The sequence below is a fragment of the Filicampus tigris genome, chromosome 10, assembly GCF_054856515.1.
Source record: "Filicampus tigris isolate MCC_2025a chromosome 10, RoL_Ftig_1.0, whole genome shotgun sequence".
NCBI classification, from domain to species: Eukaryota; Metazoa; Chordata; class Actinopteri; order Syngnathiformes; family Syngnathidae; genus Filicampus; species Filicampus tigris.
In genome coordinates this window covers 7,461,804-7,479,044 of record NC_141226.1, presented here as the reverse complement: position 1 = coordinate 7,479,044, position 17,241 = coordinate 7,461,804, and the positions used below count along the sequence as shown (strand labels likewise).

At 40.1% G+C, this 17,241-nt stretch overlaps 2 protein-coding genes across 6 annotated transcripts; both read left to right on the top strand.

Moving 5' to 3' along the window:
• Positions 1 to 617: 617 nt before the first annotated feature.
• hhatla (hedgehog acyltransferase like, a) lies at positions 618 to 11,227 on the top strand. 5 transcript variants are annotated; one of them, XM_086044105.1, is made up of 13 exons: positions 618 to 975; positions 1,765 to 1,877; positions 2,928 to 2,995; positions 3,354 to 3,467; positions 4,724 to 4,744; positions 4,987 to 5,181; positions 5,265 to 5,474; positions 7,076 to 7,247; positions 8,113 to 8,257; positions 8,365 to 8,400; positions 8,487 to 8,688; positions 9,335 to 9,476; positions 10,276 to 11,227. In XM_086044105.1, exons 2-13 carry the CDS (start codon positions 1,772 to 1,774, stop codon positions 10,416 to 10,418), a joined length of 1,554 nt encoding a protein of 517 aa, XP_085900231.1. In that variant the 5' UTR covers positions 618 to 975; positions 1,765 to 1,771; the 3' UTR covers positions 10,419 to 11,227. The 5 variants fall into 5 exon arrangements, with proteins under 5 accessions (XP_085900231.1, XP_085900234.1, XP_085900233.1 ...); XM_086044108.1 differs by lacking the exon at positions 4,724 to 4,744; XM_086044107.1 differs by having other exon boundaries at positions 618 to 1,877.
• A 2,436-nt stretch (positions 11,228 to 13,663) lies between these two features.
• Positions 13,664 to 17,215, top strand: LOC147140587 (kelch-like protein 40a). The gene is made up of 6 exons (XM_086043046.1): positions 13,664 to 14,768; positions 14,877 to 15,037; positions 15,510 to 15,617; positions 15,741 to 15,926; positions 16,231 to 16,380; positions 17,006 to 17,215. The coding sequence occupies exons 1-6, from the start codon at positions 13,668 to 13,670 to the stop codon at positions 17,115 to 17,117; spliced, it is 1,818 nt and encodes a 605-aa protein (XP_085899172.1). The 5' UTR covers positions 13,664 to 13,667; the 3' UTR covers positions 17,118 to 17,215.
• Positions 17,216 to 17,241: the final 26 nt, after the last annotated feature.

The window sequence follows — 17,241 nt, the reverse complement described above, 5'->3', positions numbered from 1 at the left end:
TAACAAAATGTCACAGTTATTCTTCATAAATTATGATGAATTAAAAAGAAAACAACATCTTATTCACTGTATTGGATATGGAATTTTAATAGTAAACCACTGCATTGTATTTTGTATAGAATCAGCCCAGATACAGAACTTGTAATGATCCGAGAGGGAACATTCAGGTTGGTATCGGGTAAAGCAGCGAGACAGATGGTGAAAAAAAATAATAATAATAATAATGATAAATAACAACAAAAACAATACATTCTGTACATCCCATATATATATATATATATATATATATAGTTGTAGTTTTTGTGCTGTATAAATGCCTTTATATATATATATATATATATATATATATATATATATATATATATATATATATATATATATATATATATATATATACATACATTAATACATACATATATATATGCATATTTATACATGTATATATATATATATGTATATATATATATGTATATATATATATGCATTTATACAGCACCAAAACTACAACTTTTTTGAATGATAAAGTGGCATGAGATAGCATTGAAATAACCGTTTGTTATATTGTATGTGTATTTCCACCCACCTATCCAATATAAATATGTACAATTGAAGGACCAGTGATGCATCTCTGAATAGATGCAATTGACTGATGCACCTGCTCTTCCCCTCATTTTAACCACTGTGAATGTCCCTGAGTGTTTGGTTGCTCTCTACTGAGCCAACAATGGACCACCCCTCTCTGCGGTGCAGTAGTGGTGGATAAATATAGCCCCCCACTCCACCTCCTCCCTCGTCAACCTCCTCCATTCGTTGAGTTCTGCAACATCCTGACTGGCTGAGGTTGGCAAATGCAGGCAGCAAGCAGCAAGCCCCCTCAAGACGGATGATCTAGCCTCCTTCCTCCACCCCCTTTTCTTTTATTTCTTCTCCATTTCGAGGAGACGGTCTCTATTGGCTGTGTGAAGCGGACACAAGGTTAGTGAAGTCTTGTACAGTAATGATGAAATTAAAGCTGGTGTGCTCGAAGCTTTGCATACAGCAGTAAAACACGTACTCACAGTTTGTATGCAGGGCACTTTGCGGCACTCCTGCTGCTTAACCATGGTTACTTGGCATTGTGCAGCAAGGATACTTTTTTTTTTTATCTAGCACTCTTTAACTTAAGCATAAAGTACAATAACACATCAAGAATAACTCAATCCTGCAAATGGACGCACCACTCTTGATCATTCCTGTCATTACTAAGTGGAGTGAAGAGAAGCCGCGGCTCAGATCACATAGCACTGCAGCTGCACACCAACTGCTCGGGCTATAATAGGAGAGAGAGGTAAGGTTGCGCAGCTGACCATGCTGATTCCAAGGAGCCAGAGCCCTGCAATCCTATTTAAGTAACAGTCCTATCACTCCGAAAGGCTTAACAGTGCAATGTCAACTTGTGGAAAGTCTGGATGTGACAATAACAAGTGCACCCTTAAACATCATCATGTGTTTGTAAATGTCATTCATGACCAAGTAGCCTGAAATACTGTTGTTGTTGTTGTTGTTGTTTTGTTGTATTGATAAAGTGTTGCTGGAAACTATTGATTTGTAGCATACAACTCGCCACACGTGCCCACTCATATTCAGTTGGTGGTGTAATTTGTCAGTTGTCACACCCCACAACGCTCTCTTGTATTTTCCCAGCTTCATGTTTCATTTTCATAGTTCAGTCTTCATAATGTCGTGTGTTTAATGTTTTGTTTAACTGGGGCCTCTTCTGTGAAGATCCACCATGGGGATCAAGGCTGGCCTCCCCAGATATGAGCTGTATCTCTACATTGCCGTACTCTCTGGGGCCTTGGCCTGGGCTGCCAGTTGGATAGTTGAGGCTTCAAGCGGTGAGTGGTTGAACATACTGTATCATCGTAACATGCACCATTTTTTTTGAACCACGATTCATATTAACTGCATCTACGGTTAGTAGATTTAAGTACCACCACACCCTGACATTTTATACCTTTCTATTCATATGAGGGTGATTAAATGACTCTCTGGTTGAAATTCTGTCAGACTGAATCCACAGTTACACTCTGCTGACCATTTTCACACAGTTAACAATGCCTGTTGTTTCTGCATAATAGTAAACTCTTCCCACAGACGTGAATGGCCCTAGTGTGATGCGATGAATGATACAGAAAATGCAGTGTGCTTTTCTACATCAGTGCTAGCCATTATTAGTGCCCTGTACTGTCAGCTTTCCCATTTTGTCTTGAAATGCTCATATATGGCTGCTCCTTCTGAGAGGAGTTAAAAAGCCGAGGGCTTCATGCTGCACTCTTTATCCTGGAAGTAGAAGTGCGGCTTTGTGCCCAGAAGTAAGAGGCTTTTCCTGTTTGATATCCCTTTTCACAGCCATTAGTCTAATCAAGCAAAGCTGTTGAACCGACAGGGAAGCTGCATGGTCATCCAAATTTCTTGGTTTTTTTTTCCTGTGTTTAATATAATAAATTAAAATCACCCCCGAGATTCAGAGTGTATTGATTGCAATTTTTAATCATTTGTAATTGCACAGTATTTACTAAAGGTTCCAATTTACAGTGTAACATTTGCATAAAGAGCCCAAAAGATCACCATGACTTTATTATGTAATTTTGCCTCATTGATTGAAGTGCTTTCACGCTTCAGATTGACTGAATAATCCAACAATGCATAATAAATCTCATGCTTTTCTTTGCTTAGCTTTCCGCCTGTTGCTTGTTAGCCATTGAACTCTGCATACAGTAGCTATACTTAATATCAAAGTAATTCCATTCACGACAACATTACAATTTTTTATGGTTTGTGATCATTTCACAGTTTCAATAAGCCAAACTATTCACTGTGATAGTTGAAAAGGTCCAAATCACCCTGCTCCGTATTCATTCTGCACATTTGTGTTCTCTTTTCAGAGAATGTGAGCAGAAAGGCATTCAAAGAAAGTGTAAAACCAGGATGGTATTACTTTGGCAGGAAAATGGTAACTTACTGCTTGGATTTTTTTTTTAATTTGCTTTTATTTATTTTAAAAATTTTCAAAACATTTTTTAATGGGTTGGCATGGCTCAGTGGTTGAGTGGTCGTTTCCCAACCCGGAGGTTGTGGGTTCTATCCCCGGCCATGGTGACCATGTCAAAGTATCCTTGAGCAAGATACTGAACCCCTAGTTGCTCCTGATGCTGCGTCATCAGTAGGTACATGAGGTACAGTGTAAAGTGCTTTGAGTACCCAAGGTAGAAAAGCGCTATACAAGTGACAGCCCATTTTATCAGTCATGATCTTGATAGTGTTTGTTTGTATGTTTGTACTTACCAAATGAGTCTGTGTCTTTTCCACAGGATGTTGCAGACTTTGAATGGGTGATGTGGTTCTCAACATTCCGCAATCACATTCTTTTTGCTCTCACCGGCCATGTGATTTTTGCCAAAATCTTCACTTTGCTGGCCCCAAAGGTGCATGCATGTTTGTACTGTATGTGTGTGTCGTAGCAAGAGACAATGAGGATTGACATGGCATAGCATTGCATGCAGGTATATTTGCCTCTTTGTGTATACTGTATTTGTATTGAATATGTGTGCATGTTGTCTATGTTTCTAGGTACCGGTATTTGTATTTTTGTATTTTTTTTTTTTTAAATATACAGGGACAGTGCATATTAATTGAACAGTTTCCCATAAATATTCCAGATTACAGCCAATGGCTAATTTGTATCTGTTGTCCCTGTGGCACTTTGATGTTAGAGTAAAAAAAAAAAAGAAAACATAACATCATACAAGTTTTAAAAAAATACAGTACAATTACAAAGAAGAAAAAGAATACAATAACGGACAACCATAAATACACTGAATAAGACCGAAAGGTAGATTCAAGTCCAGCACTCGGGTATATTGTAATGTATTTTGAACAGATGTATTACCTTTCAATTAATTGATAATTCGATCTGTAACGGTAAATATTGCGGTATCTCAGTTTTACAATTATTGCACTAATGCTGTCGCATTTGACGGGATCAAAAGAGAAATACACTGCCGCTATTGAGTGGTCCCATTATTCTTGTTGACACGCATTTATAGTGTCAGTTAAAAGTTGAAAGACATTACATTTTAACATTGTTTTCCAGTTGTTACACTGGATGTTCATATTGTCAGTCTATAAAGACACTCAAAAGAACTTTTTTTGTTTTTTTTGGTGTTTTTTTTTCCTTCATTTTCTGGTATGGCTATTTGCCATACAGGGCAGATGTTTTTGTGCCCGCCGTCCAACCCTGCCTGGTGGTAGTAATAAATAAGCATGTTTATTCTTACATTCCTGGCATTTGATTTTACACACTATGCCCCTCAACCCCCAAGTTCTTTATTATTTTGACAGTTCCTGCAATAATTCCATAACATAGCCTTAATAGCATGAAGGTACTGTGAGATTCTGATATCTTTGCATCCCTGCTGATAATATCATTGACTACTGATAGTAAGCCTTGAATATTATAAACAATTAAACTTGGTTTCATTCACTTGATTCTGATTGAAATCTATCCGTACCTGAATACTTGCTAGGTATTGACTTGATGCATGCGAATGGGCAGAATGTCACCGAGTAGCGTTTCATTTTAGGTGTCAAAGTAATTGCAATTCTGTCACATCCGCCATATTTAAAACATTTCAATGTGTTTTAAACATATTTTCTGTCTTGTTTCATGCTGACAATGAAGATTGGTATAGATGGATGTAAGGTAACCTTAATAAACTTGTGAATGTTTGCCATCATAACACTTGTGTTGTTTGTGTTGTTTCATTTATTTGACTCACTTAAAGTCAATAGACAGGTTTTTTTTCCTCACTAATTAAACATTTGTCCATTGTGGTGTAACCTTTTCTTCTGGCACTAACAGCATTCTTCTTGTTAACGCAAGTCATTAAAATACAAAGATCAAGTCATTGCGTCAAGATAATAGTTGCTCCTCTTTCCCCACAGCACAGATCGCTCATCTTCTGTGTGTACGGTGGTTTGGCGGTCCTGGTCACGATGGGCTGGACCTTCATGGCTTTAGTTCTCTCTCACTGCATCATACTGTACAGCGTCGCTATGATCAAGACGAAATGGCTGTGCTTTGCTGCAGGCCTGGCCACACTAGCCTCAATCAAGCTGGAGCCCTATAACTCTTGGCAGGTAAGTATTATTATCGCTTCCCACATATTGAAGGATTTCTAAATGGTCATTTGGTAAATGAATCATTCAATTTACACCTGCAGGAAACATTAGTGACTGGCTCCTTTGACCTGCAAGATATCCTCTTTTACGGAGGTTGCGGCTTCACCATCATGCGCTGTATGAGCTTTGCTTTGGAGAACTGTGAGAAGAAAGATGGCAATCACACATTCTGTGACCTGCTGAAATACAACTTCTACCTCCCCTTCTTCTTCTTCGGACCTGTCATGACCTTTGACAAGTATCACGCCCAGGTAACCTTATTAGAGTTGAGCGAATGCGTTAACAAAACAGGTTAAAGTTTAAAGGTAGTACTCCTAGCACTTACAGTTATGTCTAAAAGTATTTAGTCAATGACAGAATGGATGATTTTCAAGAATATTCCCTTTCTTTGCCTTCAAAAAGTCTTGAGTAGTTTTGGCAGTATGAAGAGTGTCTTTACACAATACAAATTCAACCCTATATACAGAGATGGGCATTCCGTCCCTGGATTATTTTATTTTTATTTTTTGGGGGGGGGCTAGAGTGCGGGATTCGGGGGACGGATTTGACGGAATGTAAGGACTGAAGTGCTTTAAAAGGATGAGGACGGACTGGGTCCGAAGACGATTATTTTTATGAATAAGGACGGAGTGACGATGGCGGAAGGGTGCCCAGGTCGCGGACGGAGGACGGACGGTAAAAAGGGTAAAGTGATCTGCCGATATATGCCACCCCTTCCACCATGTGTTATAAATCATGTGGTATGGTTTGGAAGGCTATTTGTTTCTTACGCCATACTTATAAAGTATACCATCTTGTCATCATTCTGATAATCTTTTGTCTTTATAATTGAAGAGAAAGATGATGACGGTGGTGATTATCATCATCATAATGATATGGTAATAGAATTATTATCATCAATAATAATATTGATTTCAAAATACAGGGTGTTCCAAAAGTCTTGGGCACCTATTGAAGTCCCCATATCTCCTTAACTATGAATGGTAGTAAGATAACAGTTGTGCCATTTTAAAGCTTTAAAAAACATTTTCATCTTTACATTACATTTTTTGTAAGGCTATTGATTTTTTAATTTTTTTTCAGACCCATTAATGGCGTTCACTCAACCAGAAAAGGCGTTTTGTGTGCTTAAATTTGCAAAAACTGAATGATGGACTGTTGTTCAACGTCCATTTCGCCGAAAATTCGGAAAGGAGCCACCAGAGAGGAAGTCCATAGTGTGATGGCATGGTAAATTCATAACGGATGGGTGCTTATGCCCTGGAGCCTCAGGGTTAGACAGTTTCTGAACACAACACTGCCAGACAGATGGATTGGATGGTCTGGGCAGAATGATCACAATCTCATGTCCTGGCCACCCAGATCTCCAGATCTCACACCATGCGATTTCTTTTTGTGGGGATTTGTGAAAGCATTGATCTCTGTGCCCCCTATTCCAAGAGACGTGGATGAGCTGAAGGCACGAATAACAGAAGCTGTTGCAACCTTTGACAAAGCAATTCTGGGACGCGTTTGGCAAGAATTTGACTATCGGCTTGATGTGTGTCGTGTGACCAATGGTGCTCACATTGAGCATTCCATGTAAAAATTGAGATTACAAGCTTTCTGAATTTACCAGATGCGTTTTTATATCCTTAATAGTTTCCGAGATATTCAATGTCAAAATGTGCCCAAGACTTTTGGAACACCCTGTATAATAATATAATGATAAATAAAAACAATACTGCATGCTTAGATCACTCTTGGTTGTTTGCCTTCTATTACTATATATTCAGTGAGTGGGAGCTCATCCGGCCATTCTTCCACTAAACATAGATCTGTGGTTCCTAACGGCATTTGTTTGATTCCACAGGCCAACAACACCAAGCTGACCCGCAAGGAGAGAGAGATGTGGAACATCACCACCAAGGCCGTGTTGCACCTGGCAGTGATCCTGACGGTGGATGCTTTCTTCCACTATCTTTACATCTTGACAATCCCCAGTGACATGAAGTTGGTAACCCAACTTTCTGACTGGTGTCTAGGTGAGCGAGCTGATTATGTGATTGTACACACGCTTTCTATTCAAGTGTTGTTTGTTGGTACAGTATTTCAGCCATCGTGCTGCATTCAAGTCCATAACAAAGAATAATGGTACAGTATATTTTTCATTTGATTCATTTTAGGAACACTTTATTTTAACAGGTTAAGTGGTATAGAAAATGAATGAATGAATGGATGCATGGATGAGATGCATGGCTAGTGTGGGATTGATTCCCATTCAGTGAGTGTCAGTGTGACTGGTGGTGATCAAAATTGTATTACTTCTTTGGCAGAGATGATCATGTTTTAGCTTTTTAATTGATCTATTATTATGATAAAGGTAAAAAAAACAAACTACTACTACTTCTACTGTTGATATTTATTTAAGTACTTGAGTCCGTCAATTTCATTTACTGTTTACTGCTTTTCTTTACTGGCGGCACGGTGGGCGACTGGTTAGCACGTCCGCCTCACAGTTCAGAGGTCGTGGGTTCGATCCCGGCCTCCCTGTGTGGAGTTTGCATGTTCTCCCCGTGCCAGCGTGGGTTTTCTCTGGGTACTCCGGTTTCCTCCCACATTCCAAAAACATGCATGGTAAGTTGATTGGACACTCTAAATTGCCCCTAGGTGTGATTGTGAGTGCGGTTGTTTGTTTGTCTCTGTGCCCTGCGATTGGCTGGCAACCAATTCAGGGTGTCCCCCGCCTGCTGCCCGAAGACAGCTGGGATAGGCTCCAGCACGCCCCGCGACCCTTGTGAGGATAAGCGGTATTGATAATGGATGGATGGATGCTTTTCTTTATTGCTTTATTTCACAATAATGAGCAATATGATTTTAGTGGAAATTCACTTGTATTTACCTGTGCAGCTGGTCTGGCTTACTTCAACCTGGTGTATGACTGGTTAAAAGCAGCTGTGATGTTTGGAGTTATTAACACAGTGGCAACACTGGACCACCTAGACCCCCCTCAGCCTCCGAAGTGCATCACAATGCTATATGTCTTTGCTGAGACGTGAGTACCCAAACACTTATGAGTTTCCCATTGGATGTAGAATTGGAAGTGGACATTTGTTAAACTGAATATTTTTCATTTATTCATTTATTTATTTTACTTTTTAGGCACTTTGACAGAGGCATCAATGACTGGCTATGCAAGTGAGTATTGTTAAAGAACCTTTTTTTCACTAACACAGATCATTTATTACCATAATCAAATTAATTCTTAATTGGATCTTTCTCAGGTATGTTTATGACTACATTGGTGGAGATCACGATAAAATTTTAAAGGAGCTCCTGGCCACCATGAGTACCTTTGCCGTCACCACCCTATGGCTCGGCCCATGTGAAGTGGTTTATATCTGGTCCTTCTTTAACTGCTTCGGCCTCAACTTTGAGCTTTGGGTGGCCAAGTTCTTCTCTATTCCGCCATTTTCTACCTTCGAGGTAAGTAACATAAACCAAGAAACTCTTCAAACCCACAATCAATATACCCTTACTAGCCACAACAAAAGCAGAGCTTAATGGGATCCTATGCAAAACAATATCAACAATTCTGCCTTTACAAAGATATTAATCCTCTAGTTTGATTGATTGTTATTCATTTGATAATTTGTTTTATTGACGTTATAGAGTCGTACTGTCATAGCATAAAATTTGGAGTGTGAGTTAAGTTCGTGTAACTTTGCCGGTTCAGTATTTTTCTGTTGTGGTATTTCAATTTGTTACAATGTTAGCTGCATGGTGATATTGTGGTAAACGGCTATGCCACACAATCAAGGGATCTAAGTTTGAATATACGTTAAAACGTCTTTGTGTGGAGTCAGTATTTTATCCCTATCGCCAGATGAATTGAAGACTCTGAATTGCCCACGGGTATGAATGTGAGTGTGAATAATTGCTTGTCTACATGTGCCTTGCAATTGACTGGGAACCAGCTCAAGTTTACCCAAGTGGTATAAAAAATGTGTGGATTCATAATGTGGACTCTTCTTCTGATTTGGATTTCTCCTGTCAGTCATGCAAAGAAAGGTCATCTCATGATGTATGCATGACGTTTGAAATAAATGCAATTTACTATACTTTTTTGTAGGGTTTAATGGGTGAAGCCATGTCACGTAGGATTCGGGGTCTGTTCAATGCTGCCAATTTCTGGGCCATCGTCCTCTACAATGTTCTTTCCCTGAACAGTTTGGAATTTGCCAAACTGGTTGGAAGAAGACTGATTTTCAAAGGTAGGGAAAACCCCTGCTAAATCCCTATAGTATAGCCTACCTTATATCTAGAGGTGGCAAAAGTACTTACACCCTATACGTAAGTAGAAGATACTTAAAAAAAGAGAGAGACTGGTAAAAATGGAATTACTACACTTATTCTGAAATGGATTTAAATACAAAAGTAAAAAGTAAGTTAATTTTCATTTATATAAAATACCCATAACTTGGCATTACTAGTACAAAAATGCACACAAAATAACTTTCCCCTTTTATCAACTTACGGAGAGCTACTACTGACAAGAAGGAGAAAAAAATGTTTCAAGTTGCATGTCTCTGTTTAAGAGCTAGCTAGCACCGATTGAACTTTTATTCCAAACCAGTTTACTCCCATCCAGAAGCTTGTGTTTTTAGGCTGGCATAAGACAACACATTTGCCACAAATCATTCTCGTTGTTGACAATATCAAATATTTTTTCTTAATTAAGGCTCTGGATGGGGAATATCTTGCCTCCCTGAATCTGTTGCCATCGGTGTTAAAGCGCCCTGGTGGCTACATGTCGCCACTGTTCCTGTTTTATTGTGATTTAATTTATGAGACCTTGAGAGCTCAATCAAAGTAAAATGAGTAAAAACATTGAGATACTTGTTTTCAAATGTAATGGGTGAAAGTGAGAAGTTGTCAGGTAAACAAATACAAAACGTAATGTACTTACCTTAAAAAACCCCAATTAAAAATGCACTATGCTACATCCCACTTTCAGGTATTTTTACACATGTGGGGGATGATAACGTACTGCCTCTTCTTTTTCTTGCTCAGGTTTTCCCCTGTCTACCTTCTCTGTGCTATTGGTGACCTACTGCGGCGTACAGCTGGTCAAAGAGCACGAAAGACAGCAAGCACTGCTGGAGGATGCGCAGCCAGTCAAGCCACTAGATGGCGGCAAAGAAAAGGCAGAATAAACCGATGCCTTCTAACATTTGTTTCATCTGCAACCTCCAGAACAGACCCAGACTGACTGTAACAGCCAGGTCGCAGTGTTTTGCTTTCGTTAGACGTTTCCTTAAGTGCACTTTCTGGTGACAATCATCACAATGTTTGGCACAAATACCCTTTGATGGTACACTTTTGATTGTATCCAAACATTGCAAAGTGTAAGTCTGTCAAGTATTGTTTGAATGAGGTAATAATGAATCAGCACAGAGGATTTGAAGGAACAACCACTGGCAGTTCTTAGTTGTTTTCAATGTTTTTTTCTTTTATATACATTTTACACAAATTCAAGCATATGTTTAATTATAATTATGATTATCATATGTTTTTTACACTAACTGAGAATGTCTTACACTTAAATCCACAAAATGTTTAAAAGGGCTAAAACATGAAACCAAGTTGCCACTGATGGAGTGCAATGTAGCAAGATAAACATAAACATAAAAGGTGCTGTGGAGTCCTCCACATTGCATGCAGCTAATAGTATTTAATTCATATCTGTTCCAAAGCATGATTCAGTCCATTAGTAATATCGACCAAGAATGTGTTGGATCTTGTTGAATGTGTACTGTCCCCACTGGAAAAAGAGAGCCACTGTCTTGTCAATGGGAGCTGATTGCAGGAGTCACATTTCTGCAAACCTCTTTTACACTTTTTGCACAAAGGGCAATAAGCTTATCCTCCTGTGCCCAAAGCCTGCTGTGTTACCATCACGTTTACATTGCCTTTTTCTCTATAGGCCTTTTGATCAAAAGAAAAAATAAAGTTTTGTTCCATCCAGAAATGATCTCTTTCTTGCAGCACAAAGAGTTAAGTTGAGATGCAGTAGCCAGTTGAGCAGCACTGTCTCCAATGTGTTAGAATTTGATCTGTTAAGTTGTTGATTTTGTTATGTCACTGAGTCAGGCGTTTGCTAGTTTAGACAAATTTGATTACCATTGTTACACTCACATAATGACATTAAATGAAACCTTTAAAGGCCAGACACACCAATGCTTATTGAATTTATTCTTCTCTTCTGGTGACTCTGAATCATGCAGGTACATCCCTTTCCAGTTAGTGCGGTTGCTATAAAAGATGACACATTTGCTAAGAATTTGTATTTTCTTATTTTTTGTTCTTGTTGTATTTTTTAAGCATTTTCTACAAAAAAAATACCAAAAAAATTGTCCTTTTTATTATCTATTGTTCACTATTATTTATATTTATTTATTATTATTATACTTGTGGTTGATTTTTTTTTTTTTTTAAAAAGGTCAATACATTTTATTGAAACCATTGACAGTAGGCTATAGTCTACAATCTTTTTTTTTTTACACATTGCACCATGCTGAAAGGTTTACTCATGTCAATGCAGCAAATTGAAAATAATTATTTACAATCACCATTGTTATTATGCATTTATAACTGAAGGGAAACTCATTTGACACTGTGCTGTGTAATGCTCATGTTGCTTGCATCACACCACAAAAGCAAAAATTTCACACACTTGCAGCAAGGAAGCCATGTCAGGGTAATGGGGCAGCTCAGGTTTTTCTCTTTATTGGGCTCCCTTAGGAGAAATTTGTCATGGAGCAAGAGACATAGAAGCAATCATACATCAACATCGCACCTTGGACGCATTACATTAGAGCAAAATACCTCGTCCTCCCCATGCATGCACACCTCGTCCTTCACTGAAAATAAAAGTACTTGCTTTTCAGTTGCACATGATTAAAATGTGCAAAACTAACACATATCATTTGTTTATTCTTTAGGAAAACATGGGGAAATTACATCAGCTTACCACATTTTAATCATGTGCAACCGATGTTCGAATTAAGCAATTCCAAAGGATCTTTTTTTTCAATGTACTGGTTTTCCATGTTGATTAACTTAATTGACTGATGAAGCAATTACTTTTTTCTATCTGTATATTTGCATAGTGTGTACCTTGTATCTTCGGGCAGATTTGAGTAGTTCATAATGACAGTTCTGTAGGTGCAGATGGTCTGGCAAGATTTTTTGGGGCTTCATTCACTGTCTGTTGTGAAAATATTACTCAAGGGGTGTTCAGAGTTGTGGACATACGACATTGTCTACTATCTTTATTCATCCAAGCATCTATTTTTTAAATTTGAACTGTTCTGTTACAGGCGGGGGCAGCACGGTGGTCGACTGGTTAGCACGTCCGCCTCACAGTTCAGAGGTCGTGGGTTCGATCCCGGCTCCGGCCTCCCTGTGTGGCGTTTGCATGTTCTCCCCGTGCCTGCGTGGGTTTTCTCCGGGTACTCCGGTTTCCTCCCACATTCCAAAAACATGCATGGTAAGTTGATTGGACACTCTAAATTGCCCCTAGGTGTGATTGTGAGTGCGAATGTTTGTCTCTGTGTGCCCTGCGATTGGCTGGCAACCGATTCAGGGTGTCCCCCACCCACTGCCCGAAGACAGCTGGGATAGGCTCCAGCACGCCCGCGACCCTTGTGAGGATGAGCGGTATGGATAATGAATGAATGGTTGTTCCGTTGCAAACCCAGTTGGCAATCACATACGTCATATGTTTGCGCCCCCTGAACAGTTTGGGGTTTTGGCATCTTGCTCAAGGGCACCTACTTTGTGCCCAGGAAGGAGACACACAAACACACACTCACACACAGACACACACGCACACCCCTACACCCACACACAGACACATTTCTCTGACAACTTGGTTTCCTTATAAATTAAAGCGGTATTAAACCTTCGATCAATGCTTTGCCTGGTGTCTATTATGTAACAATGGCTTTCCATGAGCTGATTTAGTGTGTGAATAGTATGCTTCTTTTACCCTGACTGTATTTTTCTTTGGGTCAGTGTGGGCTGTGTGAATTACATGAATATAAACAGCCTGTGACGAAACATCAAAGTAATTTCCCGATGAGATTTTCTGCCGTATATAAAATGCTGTCCACACTGTTCAGGGTTCAGCTGTTTGTTGGGGTCCACGTGGTGAATGGGTGGGTAGGGTCCCCTGCCCCTCCCCGCCCCTTTTCGATCCACCAACGTGGATTCCTCAGCTCTCAGAGTATCCTGTCTATATATACCCATGATGAGTGACAGCCACTGACAGCTGCAGCCAACCAGTGAAGGCTTAGCAGCATGATCTAGGATGTGAGCGCTGGCAGTCCTGTTCTGTTGTAGGGAATGAGTAGACCCTCTTTTCTCCTTCCTGCAAAACCAGGATAAGGTAGCAGAACAAAATGGCTGCTCTGACTATAGACCCGACAGAGCAGCCTCGGATGTACCAGCAAACCCTTCTTCAAGATGGACTGTGTGACCTCTTGGAGAATGACAAATTTGTGGACTGTGTTCTCAAAGTCAAGGACAAGGAGTTCCCCTGCCACCGCTTGGTTTTAGCAGCCAGTAGCCCCTTCTTCAAGGCTATGTTCCTGTCTGACCTGGAGGAGAGCAAGAGTCGTGATATAATCCTCAAAGATGTGGAGCCTGGCACGATGGGGATGATTTTGCGCTACCTCTACACCTCTGACATTAATTTGACAGAACAGAACGTCCAGGACATCTTCATGGTTGCTAACATGTACCAGATCCCGTCCATCTTCTCCGTTTGTGTGTCCTTCCTTCAAGACAAGCTGGTGCTAGGCAACTGCTTGGCGATCTTCAGGTTGGGGCTGCTGCTGGACTGCCCTAGGCTTGCCTTGACTGCTCAGGAGTTCATCTGTGAACGCTTCCAGGTTATAATCAGGGACCAGGATTTTCTGCAGCTCGCTGCGGCCGAGCTGGCCCTCATCATCAACTCGGATGCGCTTAATGTGGAGCGGGAAGAAGGGGTGTTTGAATCGCTGATGAACTGGGTCGGACACAATGAGAAAAAAAGGCTCGAGGAACTGCCTGAATTGTTGCACTGCATCCGTTTCAGGTTGATGCCTTTGGAGTACTTTAAAGAAAAAGTGGAACGCCATCAATACATCCGGTACAACCAGGAGATCAAGAAAGAACTGGATCTGGTTAAGGATGCTCACAGAGGTCATCTCCCGAAACCCAAGTTGGAAAGAACTGGGGGAGAAGGACGTGACCAGGATGAGGAGGGTTATCTGCCAGGAATACTCAACAACAACCCCCGTTTTGGGATGTTTGAGACGGACTTGCTGCTCATGATCAGTGAAACAGGGACCGTAGCCTATGAACCAATTGGAAATGAGTGTTTTGTGGTGTCAGACTCTCGAGAAATTCCAAAGAACCACTGCAGTCTGGTAACCAAAGAAAACCAGGTGTTTGTTGTCGGCGGGCTTCTGTACAATGAAGAGAACCAAGATGAACCCTTCAGCTCTTACTTCTTACAGGTAACATTTCAACCGAGAGACCTCTTGACCTTTTGATATCTTAGCAATTTATGCACATTTCCAGTGAATGTCCTTGTCCCACTTTGGCATCATTAATGTTGTTCCCAGTTTGACCCCATAAGTTCCGAATGGTTAGGGATGCCCTCACAACCCAACCCTCGCTGCTTGTTTGGGATGGCAGAAGTGGAGAACTCCATCTTTGTTGTTGGAGGCAAGGAACTGAAGGAAGGGGAGCATGTACTGGACTCGGTCATGATCTATGACAGACAGTAAGTGCAGACAGTGATGTTACAAATCAAACTATCGTAGGTTTTGGGAAATGTGGGTTTTTCAATTTCACCTATTCAAACTCATTGAGAATATTTGACTCACATGGCCTTATTTTGGCCCTGGTGAGAAGTCCAGGCATTAACCCACGGATGGATGGCCTTGTTTTGTAATTTTGTACAGTCATAGTCTTGATCCTATTCTTCCTGTATGCCGCTACTGCTATGCACTCACTGCTATAAAAAAAAAAAAAAAGTTTCCTCAAAGTGGAACGAAGAAAGCCTTATATCTGTTATTCTTTCATTTCTTTTTTTCTCTTAATCAAAAGCACGTTGCCCCAGAATTTGTGTCCCTTCAACAATGATTATACAACCATGGATAAAATAGCTCACAGCATTTGGGTTACAACTCAAATTTTGTGAAAGTTGATTCGAAAGGACCTAAAGTGGTGTTTTGACTGCATTTTTTTTTTAGGTCATTCAAATGGGGGGAGTCAGACCCCCTTCCATATGTTGTTTACGGCCATGGAACTGTGTCACACAAAGGGCTTGTCTATGTTATTGGCGGGAAATCAGAAAGCAAGTAAGTCGTATTCACAATCTTGAGCTATAAGGTGGAATTGTAACATTTCACATCAGGATTGTTTGCCTTCTTTGGTCAAAAGTGGAAGAAAACCAGGAACATAACTTGAATGTTTTGATGCAGGAAGTGCACGAGGAGAGTCTGTGTCTACAACCCCACTAAGTTTGAATGGAAGGACTTGGCCCCCCTAACGACAGCCCGCTCCCTGTTTGGTGTTGAAGTCCACAAGGATCAGATTTATGTTGTGACGGGAGTTACAGAAAGGGGTCTCACCAGCTCTGTGGAGGTCTATGACATCGCCAGCAACAAGTAAGACAACAGCTTTTTTTATGAGGTGTAGCATCTGTCCACATATGTGAAATGACTCATCAAACGGAAATAGTAGCAAATGATCATCCCATGAAACCGAACATTACCCCTGACTGTGTCACAGACTAGTAATATAGCAACTGCTTTAAGATGGCGTTTATTTGGGGCTAAGTTCATCTTTGAATAAGTGAGGAGTGTGGCCTTTGTGTAAAGTGCCCCGAGACAACTTCTGTCGAAATTTGGCGCTGTATCAATAAAATTGAATTAAATTGAACACCATTTTCTGTATGTGCGTGTTGCATAGGTGGTCTGACTTTACAGAGTTCCCTCAGGAGCGTAGCTCCCTCAGTCTGATGTCCATGGGGGGCTTCCTGTATGCTGTGGGGGGCTTTGCCATGATGCCCAGTGAAACCAGTGAGGAGCCTGTCCCAACAGAAATGACTGACATCTGGAGGTAAGAAGGCTTCACCACATAAGGTCACGCTCCCTCACTAGTGATCAGAATTTGATTCCAGATATGAAAAATAAAGTAGGAGGCTATCAGTATAGTAGAGTAGTTATTAAAACATCCCTAGTTATCCCCTTTGCTGCAGGCTTGGTCCAAAAACGATGAAAAACATGTGTGACAACATCATCATGTGGACAACTCCTTTGTTCCACATGATCATAATTCTTCATACTCAATCATTTTGTACATTCGAAGCTTATACCTTCCAATCAAATGAAACACAGTTATTGTTAAAGGAGTGTTTGTAATATGACCACAAATGATGTAGATTTGATGTTATTTGATATGAAAAGGTGATGAATGTAAAGCTTGCAGTAAGTTAAACGGAGGTGGGTAAAGGACGGTTGTGATTGATTCATCTCTCGCCTGCCTCAAAGTATGCAGTATTCACACAATACAGGACACCTGAATGTCTTGTATTTCACTCCGTATTTTATGATTTCAGTGTAGTTATGCTTTGAACAAACTAACTTGAACAAAATAAATGTTTTCCCTTACTGTGTTTACTTGATTCAGTTCTCTCCATTTTACGATTAAAAGAATGTTCTTGGAATGTGAATCTTTCCGACAGATACGATGAGACAGAGAAGTGCTGGAGTGGGATTCTACGTGAGATTATTTATGCAGAGGGAGCCACCATTGTTCCAGTCCGTCTCAACACTCTGCGCCTCAACAAATTATAACACAATTGTAACAATGAATTTTTAGTAGAGACAGTGTACAGATTAAGGGAAACCACGGACGTTTGTCACTTAAAATGAGTGAGAGAATGGAAATTAAAAGTAAAACAGATATTTTATAAAAGTT